The 17,527-nt window shown below is 62.5% G+C and overlaps 6 protein-coding genes across 6 annotated transcripts; 4 read left to right on the top strand and 2 right to left on the bottom strand.

The window, feature by feature from the left end:
* The first annotated feature begins 111 nt into the window (after positions 1-111).
* Positions 112-1,555, top strand: LOC62_03G004801 (uncharacterized protein). Its single transcript, XM_062771320.1, has 2 exons — positions 112-599; positions 653-1,555. Exons 1-2 carry the CDS (start codon positions 216-218, stop codon positions 1,283-1,285), a joined length of 1,017 nt encoding a protein of 338 aa, XP_062627304.1. The 5' UTR covers positions 112-215; the 3' UTR covers positions 1,286-1,555.
* Positions 1,556-1,592: 37 nt separating this feature from the next.
* Positions 1,593-2,372, bottom strand: LOC62_03G004800 (uncharacterized protein). The gene is made up of 2 exons (XM_062771319.1): positions 2,002-2,372; positions 1,593-1,843 (listed from the first exon to the last, which is right to left on the bottom strand). Exons 1-2 carry the CDS (start codon positions 2,332-2,334, stop codon positions 1,655-1,657), a joined length of 522 nt encoding a protein of 173 aa, XP_062627303.1. The 5' UTR covers positions 2,335-2,372; the 3' UTR covers positions 1,593-1,654.
* Positions 2,373-2,574: 202 nt separating this feature from the next.
* rpl101 (60S ribosomal protein L1-B) lies at positions 2,575-3,662 on the top strand. The gene is made up of 2 exons (XM_062771318.1): positions 2,575-2,759; positions 2,815-3,662. The coding sequence occupies exons 1-2, from the start codon at positions 2,620-2,622 to the stop codon at positions 3,353-3,355; spliced, it is 681 nt and encodes a 226-aa protein (XP_062627302.1). The 5' UTR covers positions 2,575-2,619; the 3' UTR covers positions 3,356-3,662.
* Positions 3,663-4,448: 786 nt separating this feature from the next.
* On the top strand, positions 4,449-7,835 carry LOC62_03G004798 (uncharacterized protein). Its single transcript, XM_062771317.1, has 5 exons — positions 4,449-5,636; positions 5,849-6,136; positions 6,175-7,191; positions 7,229-7,410; positions 7,449-7,835. The coding sequence occupies exons 1-5, from the start codon at positions 5,110-5,112 to the stop codon at positions 7,742-7,744; spliced, it is 2,310 nt and encodes a 769-aa protein (XP_062627301.1). The 5' UTR covers positions 4,449-5,109; the 3' UTR covers positions 7,745-7,835.
* A 1,356-nt stretch (positions 7,836-9,191) lies between these two features.
* MSH3 (DNA mismatch repair protein MSH3) lies at positions 9,192-13,233 on the top strand (the record flags this gene model as incomplete). The annotated part of the gene is made up of 16 exons (XM_062771316.1): positions 9,192-9,226; positions 9,260-9,974; positions 10,011-10,039; positions 10,074-10,265; positions 10,307-10,827; positions 10,861-10,941; positions 10,977-11,023; positions 11,059-11,315; positions 11,352-11,736; positions 11,772-11,873; positions 11,915-11,979; positions 12,025-12,069; positions 12,103-12,543; positions 12,578-12,694; positions 12,729-12,861; positions 12,895-13,233. 16 exons carry the CDS (start codon positions 9,192-9,194, stop codon positions 13,231-13,233), a joined length of 3,504 nt encoding a protein of 1,167 aa, XP_062627300.1.
* A 133-nt stretch (positions 13,234-13,366) lies between these two features.
* Positions 13,367-17,133, bottom strand: pol5 (DNA polymerase V; the record flags this gene model as incomplete). Its single annotated transcript, XM_062771315.1, has 4 exons — positions 13,367-14,421; positions 14,459-15,404; positions 15,444-16,679; positions 16,717-17,133. The coding sequence occupies 4 exons, from the start codon at positions 17,131-17,133 to the stop codon at positions 13,367-13,369; spliced, it is 3,654 nt and encodes a 1,217-aa protein (XP_062627299.1).
* Positions 17,134-17,527: the final 394 nt, after the last annotated feature.

Genomic DNA, 17,527 nt, shown 5'->3' with positions numbered 1-17,527 from the left:
CCGCGGCTGTCTTGGCGCGGCGTGTGCCCACCACGACCCACGCCGGACTCCCGCCGACGGCCGTAAAATCACCAAGTCAACTCGCCATTCACGTTGCACCGCACTGTCAACATCGCGTTAGACATAAATACGACCTCGCCGCGCCGCAGCAATCAACTCCCCATCAACATCCGCAGCACTACACCCTGCTTTACTATCATCACACACACACACTCATGCGCTCAGTACTTTTCGCCGCTGCCCTCGTCGCGGCCGCGCACGCCGCGCCGACCAACGACGACATTACAAATCTCGTCACGAGCGACACCACCGCCGAACACGACGACACCCCCGCCCCCGCGTCCGCCACTGCCTCGGCGGCAGACTGCGCCACCGACGCCTTCGCCACCGCACTCGCCGCGTGGCGGGATACGCTGGCCGCGCACGGCGCAGCCAAGTTTGCGTCGGCGCTCGCCACCGCCGCCACCTCGGACGTCGGGTGCGCCCGCCTCCTCGAGCTCGCCCACGGCGGCGTGACGCTGTTCGCGCCTATCGACGCGGCATGGGGCGCCGAGGCTGACGCCGCGGTCGCCCGCAACCCCGCCGTCATTGGCAACCACGTAAGTTTTGCAGCAGCATTGTGCGAGCTCGGGCGCCCAAGCTGACGCCTCAGATCTCGCTCCACACCGTCTCGGGTAAAGACCTCGACGAGGGCGGAGACCTCACCCTCGCGTCGGACGCAACAGCACACTACTGGCATGGCGACGACGCCTCGTACGTCGCTCTCGCGCCCGACCTTGCCGCCGTGCTCGAGCACGACATCCCGCTCGAGACGGACACGCCGTCGACAGTACACATCATCGGCGCGGCCCTGCTGCACCCGCCACGGGGGAAGCACTACCTCGAGGTCCGTAAGGGCGGTGGTGGCGGCGGTGGCAGAGGCGGTGGTGGTGGAGGTGGCGCGTCGAGCGGCGGCAGCAAGGGCGGCTCGTCGAGCTCCGGCGGCTCCAGCTCGGGCGGCTCCAAGGCCCCGCCACCGTACTCGCCCCCCGCGTCCGGCGGCACATCGTCTGGCGGCACCGGCACGAAGGGCGGTTCGAGCGGCGCCGCTGGTGGCGCGGCTGCTGGTGCGGCCGGTGGTGCCGTTGTCGGCGGCGCGATCGGCTACGGCGCTGCTGGCGGCTACGGCGGCAGCGGATACCACGGCTCGGGGTACAGCAATGGCACGAGCCACAGCGCCGCAAGTGACCTTGTCCCTAGCTTTGCGCTCGCCGCGGTTGGTATTGCCCTTGCCCAGCTCTTCTGAGCGCTGTAGATTAGACTTGCTTGTCACCTTGTAGCATAGCGCATATGGAGTATAATGATCTTGAGTACGGGTCTGGGGTGGCGCTGTGGTGCAGTCGAAGCCAGTGGCAGAGTGGTTAGGTATCGTTCGACGTCCACGGTCACGACTGACGGGGACAGTGCCAGCTAGCTGTGCCGAGGGCACAAGTGGCTCGTCAAATGGCGCATCGACTGCCATGCTGCCATCTCGTCGGGTTGAAGTCCGTTGTCCTTCTCATCTCACCTCCCCTCCCCTTCCAACCCCCTTCCCCTTGCACACACCCCACCCCACCGCAATGTGAGTTGTACATGCCATGCTGCTATATGCCGTCTACTTCTCTCCCGCGCGCGCTCATGGCCGCTCGCCGCCCTCGATCAGAGGCAGCCCGGGCTCGGTCTCGGCCGCCTTGGGAGCCTCGAGCTGCTCCAGCTCCAGCTGCTTGGCCCGGAGCATCTCGTAGCGCAGGCCGTGCAGCTGGTTGAAGAGGTCGTTGCGGAGCTGGCGGCCGAAGGAGGTGAAGTGCTTGCTTGGGCGCGAGAGCTGGGATGTTAGTTGGTGTGCCGCGGCGCGTTATCGGGCTCTGGTGTCATGGCGCCGAGCCAGCGTCTGATGGTGTCGAGCAGCGGGTGTAGCTCACCCCACATCTACCGCTCCGCTCTCTCACACCCACCACGACCCCAGCCCACCCCACCACTCACCAGCATGCCCTCGACACCACCAGCCTTCTGCACACTCCTAATATCCCTCGCGTTGATCCGGACGCCCTGGAGCTGCGGGAGCTTGACCTTTGTCCGTCCAGTCTCGAGCGCCTCGTCGTACGCGCGCCACGTGCGCTCCTGCGCGTCGCCGAGGAGGGTGACGGGGAAGCTGGCACGCTTGGTGTTGGGCTTCCAGTTGCGCCGCGTCTTCTTGAGCGAGAACGGCACGTTGTTACCCGTCAGCGGGGCGGGGATGGCGATGATTGCCGGATTGGACACGCGGTCCAGGATCTGCCTGCGCGCGTTCGTGCCAAAGGGTACTCGGGCCGACATCGTGGTGTAGTAGGAGCAAGTGGTCGTCGTTGTTGTCGAGATTGATGCTCGACTTTGAACTTTCAGATGAGCGACTTCCGATCGGCGGCGACGAAAGCCGAAGTGCCACGCGCCTCGGGTGGCGGGGTTAACCCCGGGAATATGATCCATTTTTGCTTCCGTCGTAAAGGACTCAGGCTGGCGGGGGCAAATTTCTCAACGTCCTGCGTCCTGCCACACGAGCAAAGTTAACGGTTTCGACAGTGAGCTGAAGGTTCTCTTCATCCATCAAAACCACCAAAAACCATGTCGAAGCTCCAGGCATCTAGCGTGCGTGCCTCCCTCCGCGAGGTCCTCAAGCAGTCCTCGCTCGAGGCTGCCAAGGAGGGCACCGGCAAGAAGCGTAACTTCGTCGAGACCGTCGAGCTCCAGATCGGCCTCAAGAAGTGAGTGGTCTCTCGGATTCAGACGCGTAGAATTTCCGACTGACTCCCGTGCCAGCTACGACCCCCAGCGTGACAAGCGTTTCTCGGGCACTGTCAAGCTCCCCCACGTTCCCCGTCCCCGCATGCAGCTCTGCATTCTCGCCGACGCCATGGACGTCGACCGTGCTAAGCAGCTCGACGAAGAGCTTGCCTTCATGACCGTTGAGGACCTGAAGAAGCTCAACAAGAACAAGAAGCTCGTCAAGAAGCTCGCCGCCAAGTACGACGCTTTCCTTGCTTCGGAGGCTCTTATCAAGCAGATTCCTCGTCTCCTCGGCCCCGGTCTCTCCAAGGCCGGCAAGTTCCCCACCCCCGTCTCGCACTCGGAGGACCTTGCCCGCAAGGTCAACGAGGTCCGCTCGACCATCAAGTTCCAGCTTAAGAAGGTTCTCTGCCTCGGTGTCGCCATCGGCCACGTCGACATGGAGGAGGACCACATTATGCAGAACACCATGCTCGCCATCAACTTCCTCATCTCTCTCCTCAAGAAGCAGTGGCAGAACATTGGCTCGCTCCACGTCAAGTCGACCATGGGCAAGCCCCAGCGTCTCTTCTAAGCGCCTCGTCTTTTGGTTTTCGGTTATGATGTCGTCGCCATCTCTGGTCGACATCCGCAACGTTTCGTGACCCCTTTCGCCATTTCGAACCCCTTCTAACAGAACTCGGCACAACAATACAGCAAAACCGGAGCATTCGCACGCTTATACCCAAGTCTTGTCAGACCCATTAATTTGGAGCTCGGGGACCGAGGGGAGCTGGTTGTGTCCTGCAGGAGGGGAGAGGAGTGGTTGAGGGATTGGGAAGCAATGCGGTGTCGGTTGCAGACCGATGATTTGTTATACACCGATGCAGGCGTTATTAGTACTCTTGTGCGGGAGAGTGTGGTGGCGATGGCGATGGCGAGCACTGCAGCTGACTCTGTTCATGTCTACTGCTGCGCGCCAAATGAGGTCGCACATGGCGCACATTTCGTGTCAGCAATCAGCGGCGCTGACATACTGCAGATCAGGGCAGAAGGAAGAAGTGGCACTGCCAGCTGAGGGCAATGTTGCAGGTGTTCGCTTGGGAGATATAACATCACGGGATGGAGCAAGTGCACAGTCAGCTTTGGATCACGCCATGGTCCTCAGAGCTGTTGTAGGCGATGTCGGAGGCGGCCTGCAGCCTCCTGCTTACTGAGTCGAATGGTTGACAGTCGCCGACGCCGTCACGATGCCCATTGGGATCTATCCCAGGAATGCTCGGTGCAGCAATATTGCTACTGGTAGCCCAAATGCCGCTACAACAGCAGCAATTACCGTCTTTTTGATTAGGAATGAGTGTCGGACGGATCCGATGCTTGGCCCTGCTTGGCCCCAGCCAGGGTTAGCCGCCCATATAAAATGGACCGGGCCTCGTGCCACATGACGTGTGCGTGGTAGGTGGGGCTCTCTCTTGACCCCTCATTTCTTCCCTTTGCACAACCGCGCGCACCTGCCCCTCCCTCCCCCTCCGTGTCGGTGTCGCGGCGACGGACAAAGCGCATCAAGTCTGGGTCGACAGTACACGCAAAGTTTGCATACTGTACACACCATCTGTAGCTGCCTCGACGACGAGGACGGCAGAGACACAAAAGCGCCCCGCTGCCGCATACTTCGGTCGACTGATCGGCAACGACTTAACAGTGCCGGGCCGAACTGGGGCCGGGACACTGGCTGGAGCAGCCGCACGACGCCGCCGCCGCTACACAACCGAGTCGACAACCTTGCTGCCTCTTTTCGCCCTCATCCGGCACTTGTACATTCACTCACGGCGCGCGCAGTCTGGCTTGTGCATCGGCTTGCCGACAAATAATCAGCAGCCTCGCACTCGCTCATCCCTGTCGCTGCTTGCGAGATAGCATTCGGGACGAAGGCACAGCGCAAACACCGAACGCACACGAGTCGATCATCACGCTACCGAGGAGACAGACATACCCCTCCCGCGTGCGCCATTCATCACCTCATCGTCTTCACACATTCCGCTGCAAGCCCAGTCAGCTTGACTCGGCTGCTTGTCATTAAGCTACCGGCGATAGTGGGCACTTTTGTCCAGTCGGCCGTCGGTCTCGCTATCTGAGACATCGATCGCATCACGGGGCAAGCTTTCGTCTCTTGCCCGCTCAGACAACATTTCGTTTCAACCACCTGCCAGTCGCCGTATTCCTTCGGCCGACAGTAGCAACGAGTCGTCGCGTACACGTTGGTTGAACGTGGATCGCTGGAAGCGTTGAGCGACAACACCAAAACGCTCTTCCTCCACAACCTTCCTCAGTGTCGACTACGGCCCCATCATGCAGCTCCGCAACTGGCCATCGCCCCGACGAGAGCGGCGTGGCTCTGCTACCTCCAACGCATCAGGTCTCACTGGGTCAGTAGCCGTGCTCGCGGCTGGCGGCGCATCGATCCCGCCACCGTCAGGCCGGGGCGCCCGCTCGCCGAGCGCGAGTACCTCTTCCTCGCACCAGACCCAAAGCGCGCAGCAGGCCCTTGACGAGCTGAGGGAGCGCACCGGTCGTCCGCGCGCCACGACACAAGCGACAGCAACCACCCCGGGCGAGGAGCGCGCCAGCCCCGACTTGCGCGGTACCCAGTCCCTCGGCGCGGGGGTCGGTGCCAATGCCCAGACGGCCTCCGCTCCGCCCATGGTCCGCTCGGCCACCCCGCCGCCGTACGCCCACCACTCGCTCGACCGCAGCCCGCTCCCCAACCCAATGGTGCTCGACGACCGCCCGCGAGTACCCCCGCCGATCTATCTGCGCTCGTCAAGCATCCAGCCCCAGTCTAGGTTGGGGACGCTGACGATTCACGTCCCAGGATGGTGAGTAACTCAGGGAGGGGAGTGGCGGCTTGCGTGAGCGCGTGCGCGAGGGACTCAACGGCATCGAGACGTGCTCCTGCTACGTTCCTTTGTGGCGTGGTGGTCAGTGTGTGAACCGAGGGGGAGGCCCGAAATGGGAAGCGATCCCACCAACTGGCTGCTGGTGGCGACTCATGACAACCGTGTCTCGGAGCGAGACTGACAAACCACAGGGGCGTCGCACTCGTCCGCCCGCCACGCCAGTACGACCTGCACCCACTCGAAGCAGGGCAGCCGACTCGCGAGCCGCCCGCGGAGGACACGGTGTTGACTGGCACCCTCGAAGTGGTCATGAAGGAACGCCGGCGCGTGCAGGCGATCAGTGTCGGTGTGCAGTCGGTCGCCAGGTTGAATATGTGTGGCGCCAGGGGCTGGGAGGAAGACGGCATCTTCGAACGCGGAGTCGAGATTCTGTCTGGTGTCGATGAGGAAGGCATCTGGCTCGAGAAGGGCAGCCAGAGGTAAGCTGTGTGGAACGTAGCCTCAGCTGACATCGCAGCTTCTCGTTCTCCATCTTGTTGCCTGCAACCCTTGCAACATACGACTACCACCAGTTCGGCCGTGTCTCGTACATCATCACCGCTCGAGTAGAGGGCATTCCGGCTACCGGGGGCGTGTTTGGCAACAAGTTCAAGAGCCGCGAGCTTCCTATCCAGGGCGACATTCCTTTCCTTGCCGACTTCCAGTCGGTGATTGCACGATCAGATAAGATTGCAGCAGACCAGGCTGCGGGACTCAGCAACAGGCCAAGATCGGGTTCGAACCTGTCGCCCAGGATGGGAAGCCTTGCTCTGGGCGATTCGCCAACATCGCCCCTATCTGACGAACATGTCATCGCCTTTGGCGGCACCGACAGTGTCAGCACGCCGCCTGTTCGAGGATTGTACCACCGCCGCCCAAGTGGAAGCGATGCCCAGGTTCCGACATTGTCAAGTTTCGGGCGCCCATCGCCATTGCGCCGCGACACAGACAACATCAGTGTCAACTCCAACTCGGACCAGACGCGGTCCGAGAAGGCTGGCTGGCTCTCGGGCGACATTTGTGCAATGCGCAAGCTCAAGGTCCACGCCAACCCCACTGTTGGTGCTGGCGTATTCCAGCTCGACCTCAGAAAGGAGGGCTTTGTCGAGGGTCTGGGACCGTGGCGCTTCTCGGCCACGTCGGATGCTTTCAGCATTGCAAGCGTCATGCTCGTGCAGTTGACCATTCCCAAGCCTGCGCCCACCTGCACCATCTTCTTCGTTCGCCTCCTCCTCAGTCAGAGCTACACCGTTGTGTCGCCGCGCACGCCCAACGACCCACCGATTCGCCCCGAGGGACCGCGCAACCACGTCATCTATCAGGTTGGTCGTCCGCACCAGCATGGCGAGAGCCGTCTCGGCCACCCTGTCCCGTCGCTTTGGCGTGGCCCCGAGGCTGGTGGCGTGGAGGGCGATCATCCTCCGAACGGATACCGTACGCGTGCGGTCGCCAGGCTTCCAAACCATGACAAGATTAGACCGACGACGAGCGCTGGGTGAGTTGTAAGCCTCATCTACTTCTAACTCCTCCAGAACCATCACGCCCCTCCGGGTCTCGCACGAACTCCTCGTTAGAATCTTCTACTCGATGGAGGGTGAGACTGTTACGGGGAAGCAAATCAATGGACCCGGCGAGGTGCGCATGTGCCAGGTCCGTCTCCCTATCACTGTCCCGTCGTGTTGCTGCTCGACCGCGGCGCTCAACCTACCCACTTGTGAGTAGCCTCGGCCGACCTACTTCTGACGTTGTCAGATGAGTGTGCAAATGAGACCTCGGAGGCAGACAACAACCTCGACCCCCGCAAGCAGTGCCAGTGTGGTGCGACGTTCCAGGAGCTGAGCTCTGCGGCCGTTCGACGGCGGCAGGCGGGCGAGGCGGACCCCGACGAGGAGTGGGCGCTGCACGCCTCCAACGGCGGCATGGGATCGGAGGCTCTAGAACGGCACGAGGAGGCGCGTCGCACCGCCAGTGAGCGGGGCAAGATTCGTGAAGCCCACGTCCCGCCCTCGACAGCGTCAGGTTCCGGCGGCGCCAGCGGTTCGGCATAGCGGCATGTGTTGTGAGCTCGGTGTTGTGAATCAAGGGCCGGTAAGGGATCGTGTGTTGCTGGAATCGAAGGAATGTATACTCTATCATGCATCGCATTAGGGCAAGTGGGGCGGGGACAGAGATAGATTGTGGACAGTATCAGTCGCGGCCGGCTGGGCAACAGGCGCGTGGGCAAAGCTCTTGCACCGTGTGTCTGAGTGCTACTCCCATCTGGGTTGTGGGTAGGAGCACCATCTTCCACGCTGCGAGAAGAGGTCGGCAGCGAGTCTAGCAGAGGGTAGAGGGGCGCTGGACGCTGTTGGGTGTCCGGGGCGTCCAGACAGAGGTGCTGATCCTGTTGAATCTTGTCTTTCAAGTTGGCTGATGTGGCAACGTCTGTGCGCGCATTCACCGCAGCGTCGAGATCGCAGAGAAGTGGGGCAGAAGTGGATTGGTCGACGCGTGAGGGTGTGTGTTGGAGGAGCGAGGCGTGTAATGTAAAGGTGTGTTGGTGTGGGTGGACGTTGCGTGGACACATGGGGCGAGGCGACGTGACGCGTTGTGGGACAGGTGATGGCAAGCTCGTTCAGGTAATGCGATGTGTGCTAGGGATCTGAGGCATGGTGGTGCACGAGGAATGGTTGGTTGTGAGACATGGTGGTGATGACGCGGGGTGAGACAGGTGGTGGTGAGGACGGGTGAGACAGCGGTCGCGAGGACGCGACGCGACGCGACTGTGAGACATGGTGCCGAGGGGACGCGGGGTGCTGAGAGGTCGGCGTCGGTGTCGGTGATGTTGGTGAGAGGTCCGCTTCGGTGTCGGTGACGGCGACAGGGAGTGGGGAGGGGTGGTGTCGGCGACGGCGACGGTGTCAGTGGATGGCGCCGGCGCGGTCTGGACGAACAGCGGCGGAGCCTGGACACACACGCCGCACACACCCGCGGGTCAGGTGACGTCGGCAGCAGGTGATAAGCAACCGGCCCAGACTCATAATTTTAACGGTGCGTTGGTGTAGTGGTTAAGGTAGCGACTTAGTCATTTAATGGGTATGGGTGGTACCCCACCGGCGCACCATAGGGAGCATTGGCCTGGGCAGGATCGCAGGCCACGACCCGGAAGTGAAGTCTTGACCTAGGTTGCCGCACGAGGGCTCTGCCCAGGAATGTGGTTCGGGCGCTTGGCGGATCTTTTTGGCATGATGGGGGTGTGAGTATGCTGCAGGAGGAGCAGCAGAGGACGAGGTTGTGACCTTTGCATGGTTGTGTTGGGTCGTCGTGTTGAGCAAAAGTCGAGCAAAAGTCGCGACTTTTGTGGTCGAGCAGCTCGACGTCATATGACGGAGCCCCGCAGACAACCAGGAACACAGCCACGTGAATTGCACACCTCACCCACCTCCACCCTCTATGGACGCGTAACTTGACGCGGCGAAAACAACCTCGCACGCAGCATCACACACCCGACCAAAGATGGGCACCACACCGACGAACAGCAACGGGGCCCAGTGAGTCGGTACAGCGTGACCCTCTAACACCAGATCATCACTGCACAGCTTCTTCCAGCCCAAGGCGGCTTCCAGCGGCGGCCGGACGGCAAGCGACGCGGTCGACTTGACTGGCTCGCCGCCGCCCAAGCGGGCCAAGGTCGCGCCGACGCCGGCACAGGAGGCGCGCATGAAGGCTATCCAGTCGTCGTACTTCAAGCCCAAGGCTTCTCCCAAGCCCGTGCCGAGCTCATCGCGCGAGCCCAGCGCCGCGCTCGAGACCTTCCGCCTTCCCCGCGGAGCAGCAGCAGCGGGCGCTGCGCCCGCCGGGGCAGCGTTCGGGAGCTACGCCGTGTCGGGGAGCGCGGTCCCGCGGTCCACCCAGACGGCGGAGCAGGAGCGCCGCAGCGAGGCGTGGCGCGCGCTCGCTGACGCCGGGGCCGTGCTCCCCCGCCGCCGGTCGCTAGCGCTCGACGAGGCCGCTGCCGCCGAGCTGCGCGGCGCGATCAGCGGCGAGGGCGAGGGCACGCCCGACGTCGCGGACCCCGACGAGGCCGCCGCGGAGGAGGTTGGCACGTCCCTCCGTGCCAAGTATGCCGCTGAGCCGCCCAAGCGCGGGCGCAAGAAGAAGGAGGTCGAGGTTGGGCCCAGTGGGCAGAGCTACACGCCCCTCGAGCGGCAGTTTATGGAGATCAAGGCCAAGAACGCCGACGTGCTGCTGCTTATGGAGGTCGGGTACAAGTACAAGTTCCACGGGGACGACGCCAAGGTGGGTAGCGCAACCATGATGGAGCTGACCCGCCAGACGGCGTCCAAGGAGCTTGGCATTGTGGCGTGAGTTCAGATTGTTGTCCGCCGCTGACGCCAGCTTCCCCAATCGCAATTTCTACACCGCGTCCATTCCTGTTCACCGCCTGCATATCCACGTTAAGAAACTCATCTCGCTCGGGTACAAGGTCGGCGTCATCTCGCAGATGGAGACGGCGGCGCTCAAGAAGGTCGGGGATAACCGAAATACGCCGTTCGTGCGGGAGCTCACTCACCTGTACACGGCTGCGACGTGAGCTAAAGTTCGCGTGCATCCTAAGCTGACACCCACAGATATGTTGAAGAGTCATCTGAGCAGTCGTCAACGCTGCGCGACGAACCTGTCCGCCCGGGCGGCGCCCCTCCGCCCACGAACACCCTCGTTGCCATCGTGGAACAACCGCTCGGAGGCCTCGCGCGCGACGACCGCGTTCGTATTGCCCTCGTCAGCGTCGTGCCGAACACTGGCGACGTGGTGTGGGACGAGTTTGACGACTCGGAAGTCCGCAGCGAGCTCGAGACGCGCTTGACCCACCTCCAGCCTGCCGAGCTCCTCTTGCCCGCCAACGGACTGAGCAAGGCGACAGAAAAGGTGCTCAAGCACGCGGCCGGCTCGTCGAGCAGCGCTAGTGTCATTCGCGTGGAGAGGATACACGACGTCATGGAGTACAGTGCGGCGTTCGACTTTCTCACCACGTTCTACCGCAGAGGGAGCGACGTCGTCGACCTCGCTGCCGAGGACGGCGCGGACGTCGACATGGAGGAGCAGAATGGGACGCAGAGCGACTCGATCACCCTCGCGTCTGGTTTACCTGGTGAGTTGTGACGTGTGACGCCGCTGACCTTAGCCGAGGAGGCGGTCCTCGCCTTGGTCGACTTTCCCAAGCAGATCGTCGTGGCGCTGGCCGTCGCCGTTCGCTACATGAAGGGTGAGTTAAGACTTCGCTCCTGATCTAACTCTCAGCCTTTGGCCTGCAGAGCGCGTTCCGACACCGCTCCTCATTCACAAAGGTATGTTGTCGCGAGGTGGCCCTCCTGACGCCCAGTTTATCAACCGTGCCCACATGCTGCTTTCCAGCAACACCCTCGTCAACCTCGAGATCTATCGCAACCAGACGGACGGAGGAGCATATGGCAGTTTGGTTTGGCGTACGTTCTTTTTGCTCTGCAGGGATCATGCTGACAGCTACCAGTTCTGGATCAGTATGTCTCCAGATACGATGCAGCTCACACCCAGAACCAAGACGAGAATGGGCCGCCGACTGATGCGCGAGTGGATTGGGCGTCCACTGCTCGATGTCAAGTGGGTAGCCTGCCCACCTTCTGGCTGACCCACCAGTGCACTCCGCGCACGCCTCGATGCCGTGGAGGAGATCGTGTCCTGCAACACTTACTACATGGAGAAGCTGCGCAGCCTTCTCGTCAACATGCCAGACCTGGTGCGCGGCCTCACCCGCGTGCAGTATGGCAAAGCGACGCCGACAGAGCTCGCGACCATCCTCGTTGGCCTTGTGCGCGTCGCCTCGGAGTTCAAGCCGGACGACGGGGAAGGCAAGCCCTTCCACTCAGACATGCTCAACAACATCTTGACGACACTGCCGACCATTGCTGAGCCTGCACGTGCCTTTCTCAACGCTATCGACCTCAAGGCCGCCCGTGCCAACAACGAGGCGGACTTGTGGGCTGACCCCGACAAGTACCCCGAGATTCAGGATGCCAAGGATGTGCGTGGCGTGTGAGTGGCGTAGCTGACAGCCAGTGCATCAGCATTTGCGAGAGCGAGCTTGCTCAACACCTCAAGGATGTCCGCAAGGTTGTCAAGAAGCCTGCTCTAAACTACGTGACCGTGTCTGGGATCGAGGTGAGCTTCGAGGTCGTGGTAAGAATGAGCTCACGCCTCAGTATCTTGTTGAAGTGCCACTACGTGACACCAAGCTCGTCCCTCCGAAATGGGTCAAGATTAGCTCGTGGGTGCATTTGGAACCTTTCGACCCACACGACTTACGCCGCAGGACGAAAGCCGTCTCACGCTTCCACACCCCAGAGATCCTTCAAATGTAAGTCTAACACCAACTGCATTCAACTGACAGCAGAATCAAGGAACGAGAGCAGCACAAGGAGACGCTGGCGGCGTCAGCGAAGCGCGCGTTCCAGTCGTTCCAGAGCGACATCTCCGAGTGCCACCAGCTCGTCGTCGTCTCGCGCCTCATCGCCGTCATCGACTGCATGATCTCTCTTGCGTCCACTGCCAGTGGACCAGGATACACTAAGCCCACCTTTGTCAGCGAACCCAGACTCTCAATCAAGCAAGGGCGGCATCCTATGGTCGAGGCGCTCCGCGACCAGGCCTACGTGCCATTCGACATTGACTTTTCCGAGTCTGAAGGCCGGTCGAAGGTCATCACGGGTCCGAACATGGCCGGCAAGAGCAGCTGTGTCCGCGCTGCAGCGCTCATCGTCTGCCTGGCGCAGATCGGCTCGTTCGTCCCAGCCGAAGCAGCCACACTCGGGATTCACGACGCCGTCCTGACGTGAGTTACCCCTCCGCGCCGTAACTGACAACAGTCGCATGGGCGCGTCCGACGATATTGGCCGCGGGAAATCCACGTTCATGGTCGAACTCTCAGAGACGAGCGACATCCTGCGCACCATCACACCACGAACGCTCGTCATCCTGGATGAGTGAGTTGCTCCCAGTTCGCCGCGCTAACAACAGACTCGGCCGTGGCACAAGCACGTTTGATGGCGTGGCAATCGCCTATGCCACGCTCGCACACCTCGCACAGGCAGGCTGCAACTCGCTGTTCGTCACGCACTACCCGCTGGTCGCGGAGCAGCTCGCCGCAGAGGTATGTTCGTCCGCCACTCAGCGCTGACACCAGTTCCCGGACCAAGTGAGCAACTGGCACATGGCGTTCGACGAGCGGCGCGCACCAGACGGCCACGCAGAGATCACCTTCCTGTACCACCTGAAACGCGGCCTCGCCGAGGCGTCGTTCGGCGTGTGGTGTGCCCGTCTCGCTGGCCTCCCGGCCTCCATCCTCGACCGCGCCCAGTCGCGCGCCGACGACCTCAAGCGCGAGACGGATAACCGCTCCGCTGCGGCTCTCGCGCGGCGCGCCAAAGTCCTGCTTGATGACCTCGCGTCGCCGAACCCAACACCTGCAAGTGTCCTCCGCCACGCAGAGATGCTTGCCACTGCTCTCGCCATCGTGCGATAGCCCGTATTGTCTACACACTCGCCTCGTCTTGTCTACACACTCATAACACATCCACATCCCACACACCCTGCATGTCCATACCCAAGTACGCAACCCAACGCAATGTGAAACCCGATATGCATTATGCAGAACTCTATGGCGCCGACTTCACCTTCTTCCCCTTGGACTTGGCCTTGTCGCCTGATGGCGCCTTGCGCTTTGTAGGCTTGGGTGCCTCGGCCTCGGGCTCAGCCTCGGCCTCATCGTCTCCGTTGGCGGCCACCTTGGACGCGGCCGCCTTGCCCGCCTTCTTCTCCTTGGGCTTGCCGGCGCCAAGGACGGATGCGAGCTGCTGGAGGAGCTGGTGGATCGACTTCATCTCCTTTGTGCGCTGGCCGGCCTTGATCGCGTCCGTGACGGTCGCGAGGCGCTTGACGTCGAGTAGCTCGGCGGCCTTGTCGCCCGCGAGCGTCTTGGCGGCGCGGGCGAGCTGGAGCGCAAACTTGGCCACCTCCTTGAGGCGGTCCGCCTTCCACTCCTTGGCGTCGGTCGAGGCCGCGGCGGCCTCGAGCGTGGCGTAGACGTCGGACGCGGCCTGGCGGATGACCTTCTCGGCGTCGGCCTGGGCCACGTCGCCAGCCTTGACGAGCTGAGGGACCTGCTGGAACAGCGCACCGAGGAAGGTGTAGCCCTGCGTCTGGCGGTACGCGTTGACGCCGGATCCGCCGGGCGCGACGAGCTTGACGAGGTCGGGCGCGAGGCTCCACGCCTTGGCGGGGTGGCGGCGGATGTACTCGGCCACAAAGGACGGGCGGACCTCGGAGCCCTTGCGGGTCATGAAGTCTGTCAGGGTGGCGCGGTAGGCGTCGAGCGCGGGGCCAGGGGCAGCGCGCGCGACAAACAGCGACGCCGACGAGCAGAGGGCCGAGAACTCGGCGTTGGCGGCACGCTGCGCCTGGCGGTGGATCTCGGCCAGGAGCTCCTTGGCCTTCTCGTCGTCAACGTTGGAGGGAGCGTGCGCTGCCTTGGCGATACGCGTGCGGAGCACACCCGCCGCCTTGTTGGCCAGCTCGCCCGATCCAGAGCGCACAAGTCGTAACAATGGGAGGATGATGTCGAGCACCAGAGGGTTGGTAGCTTGCCTCCTGGCGTAGATGTCAAAGAAGTCGAGAATGCGGTTCTTGAAATGCAACGATTCGATAGCAGCGTCTGACGAGTTAGCATCGGCAGCAGCGAGCCAACTCACTTTTCAAGTCGGAGCGCTTGGTTGTAGAAGCGCGCTGCTTGAAGACGGCGGCGAGCTGCTCGTCGACCTTCATCATCTGGTCGTCGTCCCAGACCGACTCGTCGTCGGAATCTCCGTCCTCCTCGCCGTCGTCACCGTCCAGGCCGACGCCCGAGACCTGGAGCGCCTCGGCCACTCGTCTCCTGAACTCGGGGTCAACGGTGGCGTTGGCATCCTCGTCCTCGTCGTCCTCGTCGTCTTCCTCTTCATCCTCGTCGTCGTCCTCATCCTCCTCGTCATCGTCGTCCTCCTCATCGTCATCCTCGTCCTCATCGTCGTCCTCCTCGGCGACCGCGGCAGACTGCTCCAGCTGGACGACGAGGTGCTCCAGGCTCGAGGCGGTAAGCGCAGGCGAGACCATGCCGAAGACGTGGTTGGCCAGCGTCCTGAGGTCGGCCGAGCTCTTGTCCAGCAGGGCGACGAGGACGTCGAGCAGAGCGTCAGTGGGGACGAGCTCCTCGTCCTTCTTGCCTCCAAAGAGGCCCTGGGCGGCCGAAACGGCCTCATCGAGCAGGTCAAGGGCGTCCTCGACCTCGTCGTAAGTCTGGAGAATGAGGAACGAGAGGAGGATCTCAACACCACGGGCAACATCGCCCTTGTCAGCCTTGGCGTCCTTGCGGACGGTCGCGACAACAGCGAGGGCATCGGCACGAATCTTCTTGATCTCGTCGTCAGCGTCGGCGACAAGCTCGGCGTGCTTCTTGTTGGCCTCGACGGCAGCGAGGGTGTCGAGGGCGCGGGCGAGCCAGAGACGACCGTTGCTGTCGGCACCGCGCTGGCGAGCGGGAGCGTCGCCCTCAGCCTTGGCAGGGGTGGCGTTCGTGGCCTCGACGATCGCCGAGGTGAAACGGGCACGGGCAGTGGCGGCGGTGACCTCGGAGAAGGGGGGCTTGGGGACGGTGTGAAGCTGTGTGGTCAGCAGATGTACCTAATGCAATGAACTCACCGCCTCGATAGGGCTCTTCTTGTCAGCCTTGCGGAGGATGAAAAAGCCGTGGACGAGAAGCAGGTCGAGGACGCGAGCCAGCCACTCGTCGGCCTTGGGGATGGTGTTGTTGCGGACGAGGGCGGCGAGCTGGTCAAGTGCCCAGGCGCGGCGCTCGTCAGCCGAGCTGAGGTCGCTGCTGCTGCTGTTGCCCTCGTCCTTGCCGAGAACAAGACCCTCGAGGTACTTGACGTAGTCGAGAACGCCGTCAGCCGTCAGGCTGGCCATGATGCCCTCGACCGTCTTGGTCTTGGTGACGCGGTCAAAGTCGGGGCGGCCGTGCTTGCCGACGAGCTGCGAGAGCAGCGTGAAGCCAGCAGCCGGGTTGGCCTTGACGACGTCGTTCACGACGCGGGCGGCTTGCAGCGCCGCCTTGTGCAGGTTGCGGTCGGCCGACACGAGGTGGTTCATCCACGTGCGCATAAAGTTGGGCGTGAACACGAGCGGCACCTGGGCGGCCGGGAGCTGGGGGAGCGCGCGCTCAAACACCTGGAAGCCGTGGTACTTGCGCTCGGCGGACGACGTGTTGCTGAACAGCGACTCGTCGACAACAGTGCGGTAAAAGTCCTGGAACGAGCCGCCCTCGGCCTGGTCGTTGAAGTAGGCCTCGAGGATCTTGTCCCAGACAAAGTGGAGCTGGGGCTTGTACGTTCCCGTGCGGTTGGGCTCGTCGTCGTCGTCGCCGGCGCCGCCCTCCTTGAGGATACGGCCGAGCACGGCGAGGTTGTGGTTGTTGAGGAGCGGCTGGTGCTTGAACGTCGGCGCCGTGAGCGCCTTCCAGTCGAGGGCGGGGCGCGCGGCCTGGAGGACGAGGGAGAGGGCGACCTTCTCTGGGGTCCACGACTTGTTGCTCTCGTACACCGACGAGACGAGGTACTCGAGCCCGTCCTCCTTCCACTCGGCGTCCGACTTGAGCAGGTCCTCAGTGGCGCGGACGAGCGCCCAGCCGGCGGCCTCAGCGAGCCACGCCTTGGTCTCAGCGAGGGCGAGGAGCGAGTCGACGGCGACCTCCCAGTCCTCGAGGCGGCTGGAGGGCGCGAAGAGCGCGCCAGAGTCGGAGACGGCGATGATGCCGAAGAGGCGCGCAAACATCTTGTCACGCTCATCGGCACCCTTTCCTCCCTTGCTGAACTGGGAATTCCGCAACACGAGAGAGATGACCTGCGCGGCCGTGACGGCTGGTGTGCGGGCCAAGAGCTGCGTGGTTAGCGTGCTCTTGTACATAATAACCCACCTCGGTAAGAGCCACAGCAAAACCCAGACGACTGCTTTCTCGTGAAGAGCTCAGACCGCGGACCAGGCGCTTGACGCAGTACACGACGTCCTGGGCGTTGTCGCGGGCGAGGAGCGCGTCGAGGCGGGCACCTTCCTCGGCCAGGGCGCCGCTTGCTGCGTCCTCGTCGTCGCCGTCGTCGTCCTCGTCGACCTCCATCCCCGACTCGTCGTCGTCGTCTTCCTCGTCATCGTCGTCGGATCCGTCCTCGTCGTCATCGTCGTCGTCGCCTTGGCTGTCGCCTGCCTCGGCCTTTGCGGCGACAAAGGCTTGTTGGAAGGCGTCTACCGAGGACACCAGGTCGGCACTTGCGCTCAGCCGTGTGTCTTTTGAGGACGAGGCCAAGTGCCAGAAGAGCGGAAGGACGTTTGAAGTCATGTCCGCTGTTTTGGGGTGGATTGTGTGATGCAGTTGTAGATTGTTGTTTGGCAGCAAGCAAGCAGCCAGACTTCGAAGCCTTCGACAGACACTTCGGCGCACAACCAAAAGTCTCCAAAAATCTAAGAGTGGCATGTGGGGCTCCCGACGGAACCAAAAATTGTCCCATAAACCTCCACTCGACTTGACCACGACTTGCAGAGGGTGAGTGGCAGCCAGACTGGGACCTGTTTACGACATTCATTCGATACCAGGAGCACATGTATCCAGCAGAGCTATGAAAACCAAGCAAGCGCACAAAGACACAGGTAAGGATACAGTCTGTGATGTGGGCGCGCAGCGCGGATGGCGGAGACTCGGTCGACACACACAACACAGTTTGGTCTGCAGCGGT

The sequence above is a fragment of the Vanrija pseudolonga genome, chromosome 3 (genome assembly GCF_020906515.1).
Source record: "Vanrija pseudolonga chromosome 3, complete sequence".
In the NCBI taxonomy this organism is placed as follows: domain Eukaryota; kingdom Fungi; phylum Basidiomycota; class Tremellomycetes; order Trichosporonales; family Trichosporonaceae; genus Vanrija; species Vanrija pseudolonga.
Note: the sequence above shows the minus strand (reverse complement) of the source record. Positions and strands in the feature narration are given on the sequence as shown.

Excerpts from the sequence above, each read along its gene's own strand:
- rpl101 (XM_062771318.1), top strand. The coding sequence starts at position 2,620 with ATGTCGAAGCTCCAGGCATCTAGCGTGCGTGCCTCCCTCCGCGAGGTC. Across the intron at positions 2,760-2,814 it reads CTCCAGATCGGCCTCAAGAA|CTACGACCCCCAGCGTGACA; the intron begins GTGAGTGGTCTC and ends CTCCCGTGCCAG.
- LOC62_03G004801 (XM_062771320.1), top strand. The coding sequence starts at position 216 with ATGCGCTCAGTACTTTTCGCCGCTGCCCTCGTCGCGGCCGCGCACGCC. Across the intron at positions 600-652 it reads CCGCCGTCATTGGCAACCAC|ATCTCGCTCCACACCGTCTC; the intron begins GTAAGTTTTGCA and ends CTGACGCCTCAG.
- LOC62_03G004800 (XM_062771319.1), bottom strand. The coding sequence starts at position 2,334 with ATGTCGGCCCGAGTACCCTTTGGCACGAACGCGCGCAGGCAGATCCTG. Across the intron at positions 1,844-2,001 it reads GTGGTGTCGAGGGCATGCTG|CTCTCGCGCCCAAGCAAGCA; the intron begins GTGAGTGGTGGG and ends CTAACATCCCAG.
- LOC62_03G004798 (XM_062771317.1), top strand. The coding sequence starts at position 5,110 with ATGCAGCTCCGCAACTGGCCATCGCCCCGACGAGAGCGGCGTGGCTCT. Across the intron at positions 6,137-6,174 it reads CTCGAGAAGGGCAGCCAGAG|CTTCTCGTTCTCCATCTTGT; the intron begins GTAAGCTGTGTG and ends CTGACATCGCAG. Across the intron at positions 7,411-7,448 it reads GGCGCTCAACCTACCCACTT|ATGAGTGTGCAAATGAGACC; the intron begins GTGAGTAGCCTC and ends TGACGTTGTCAG.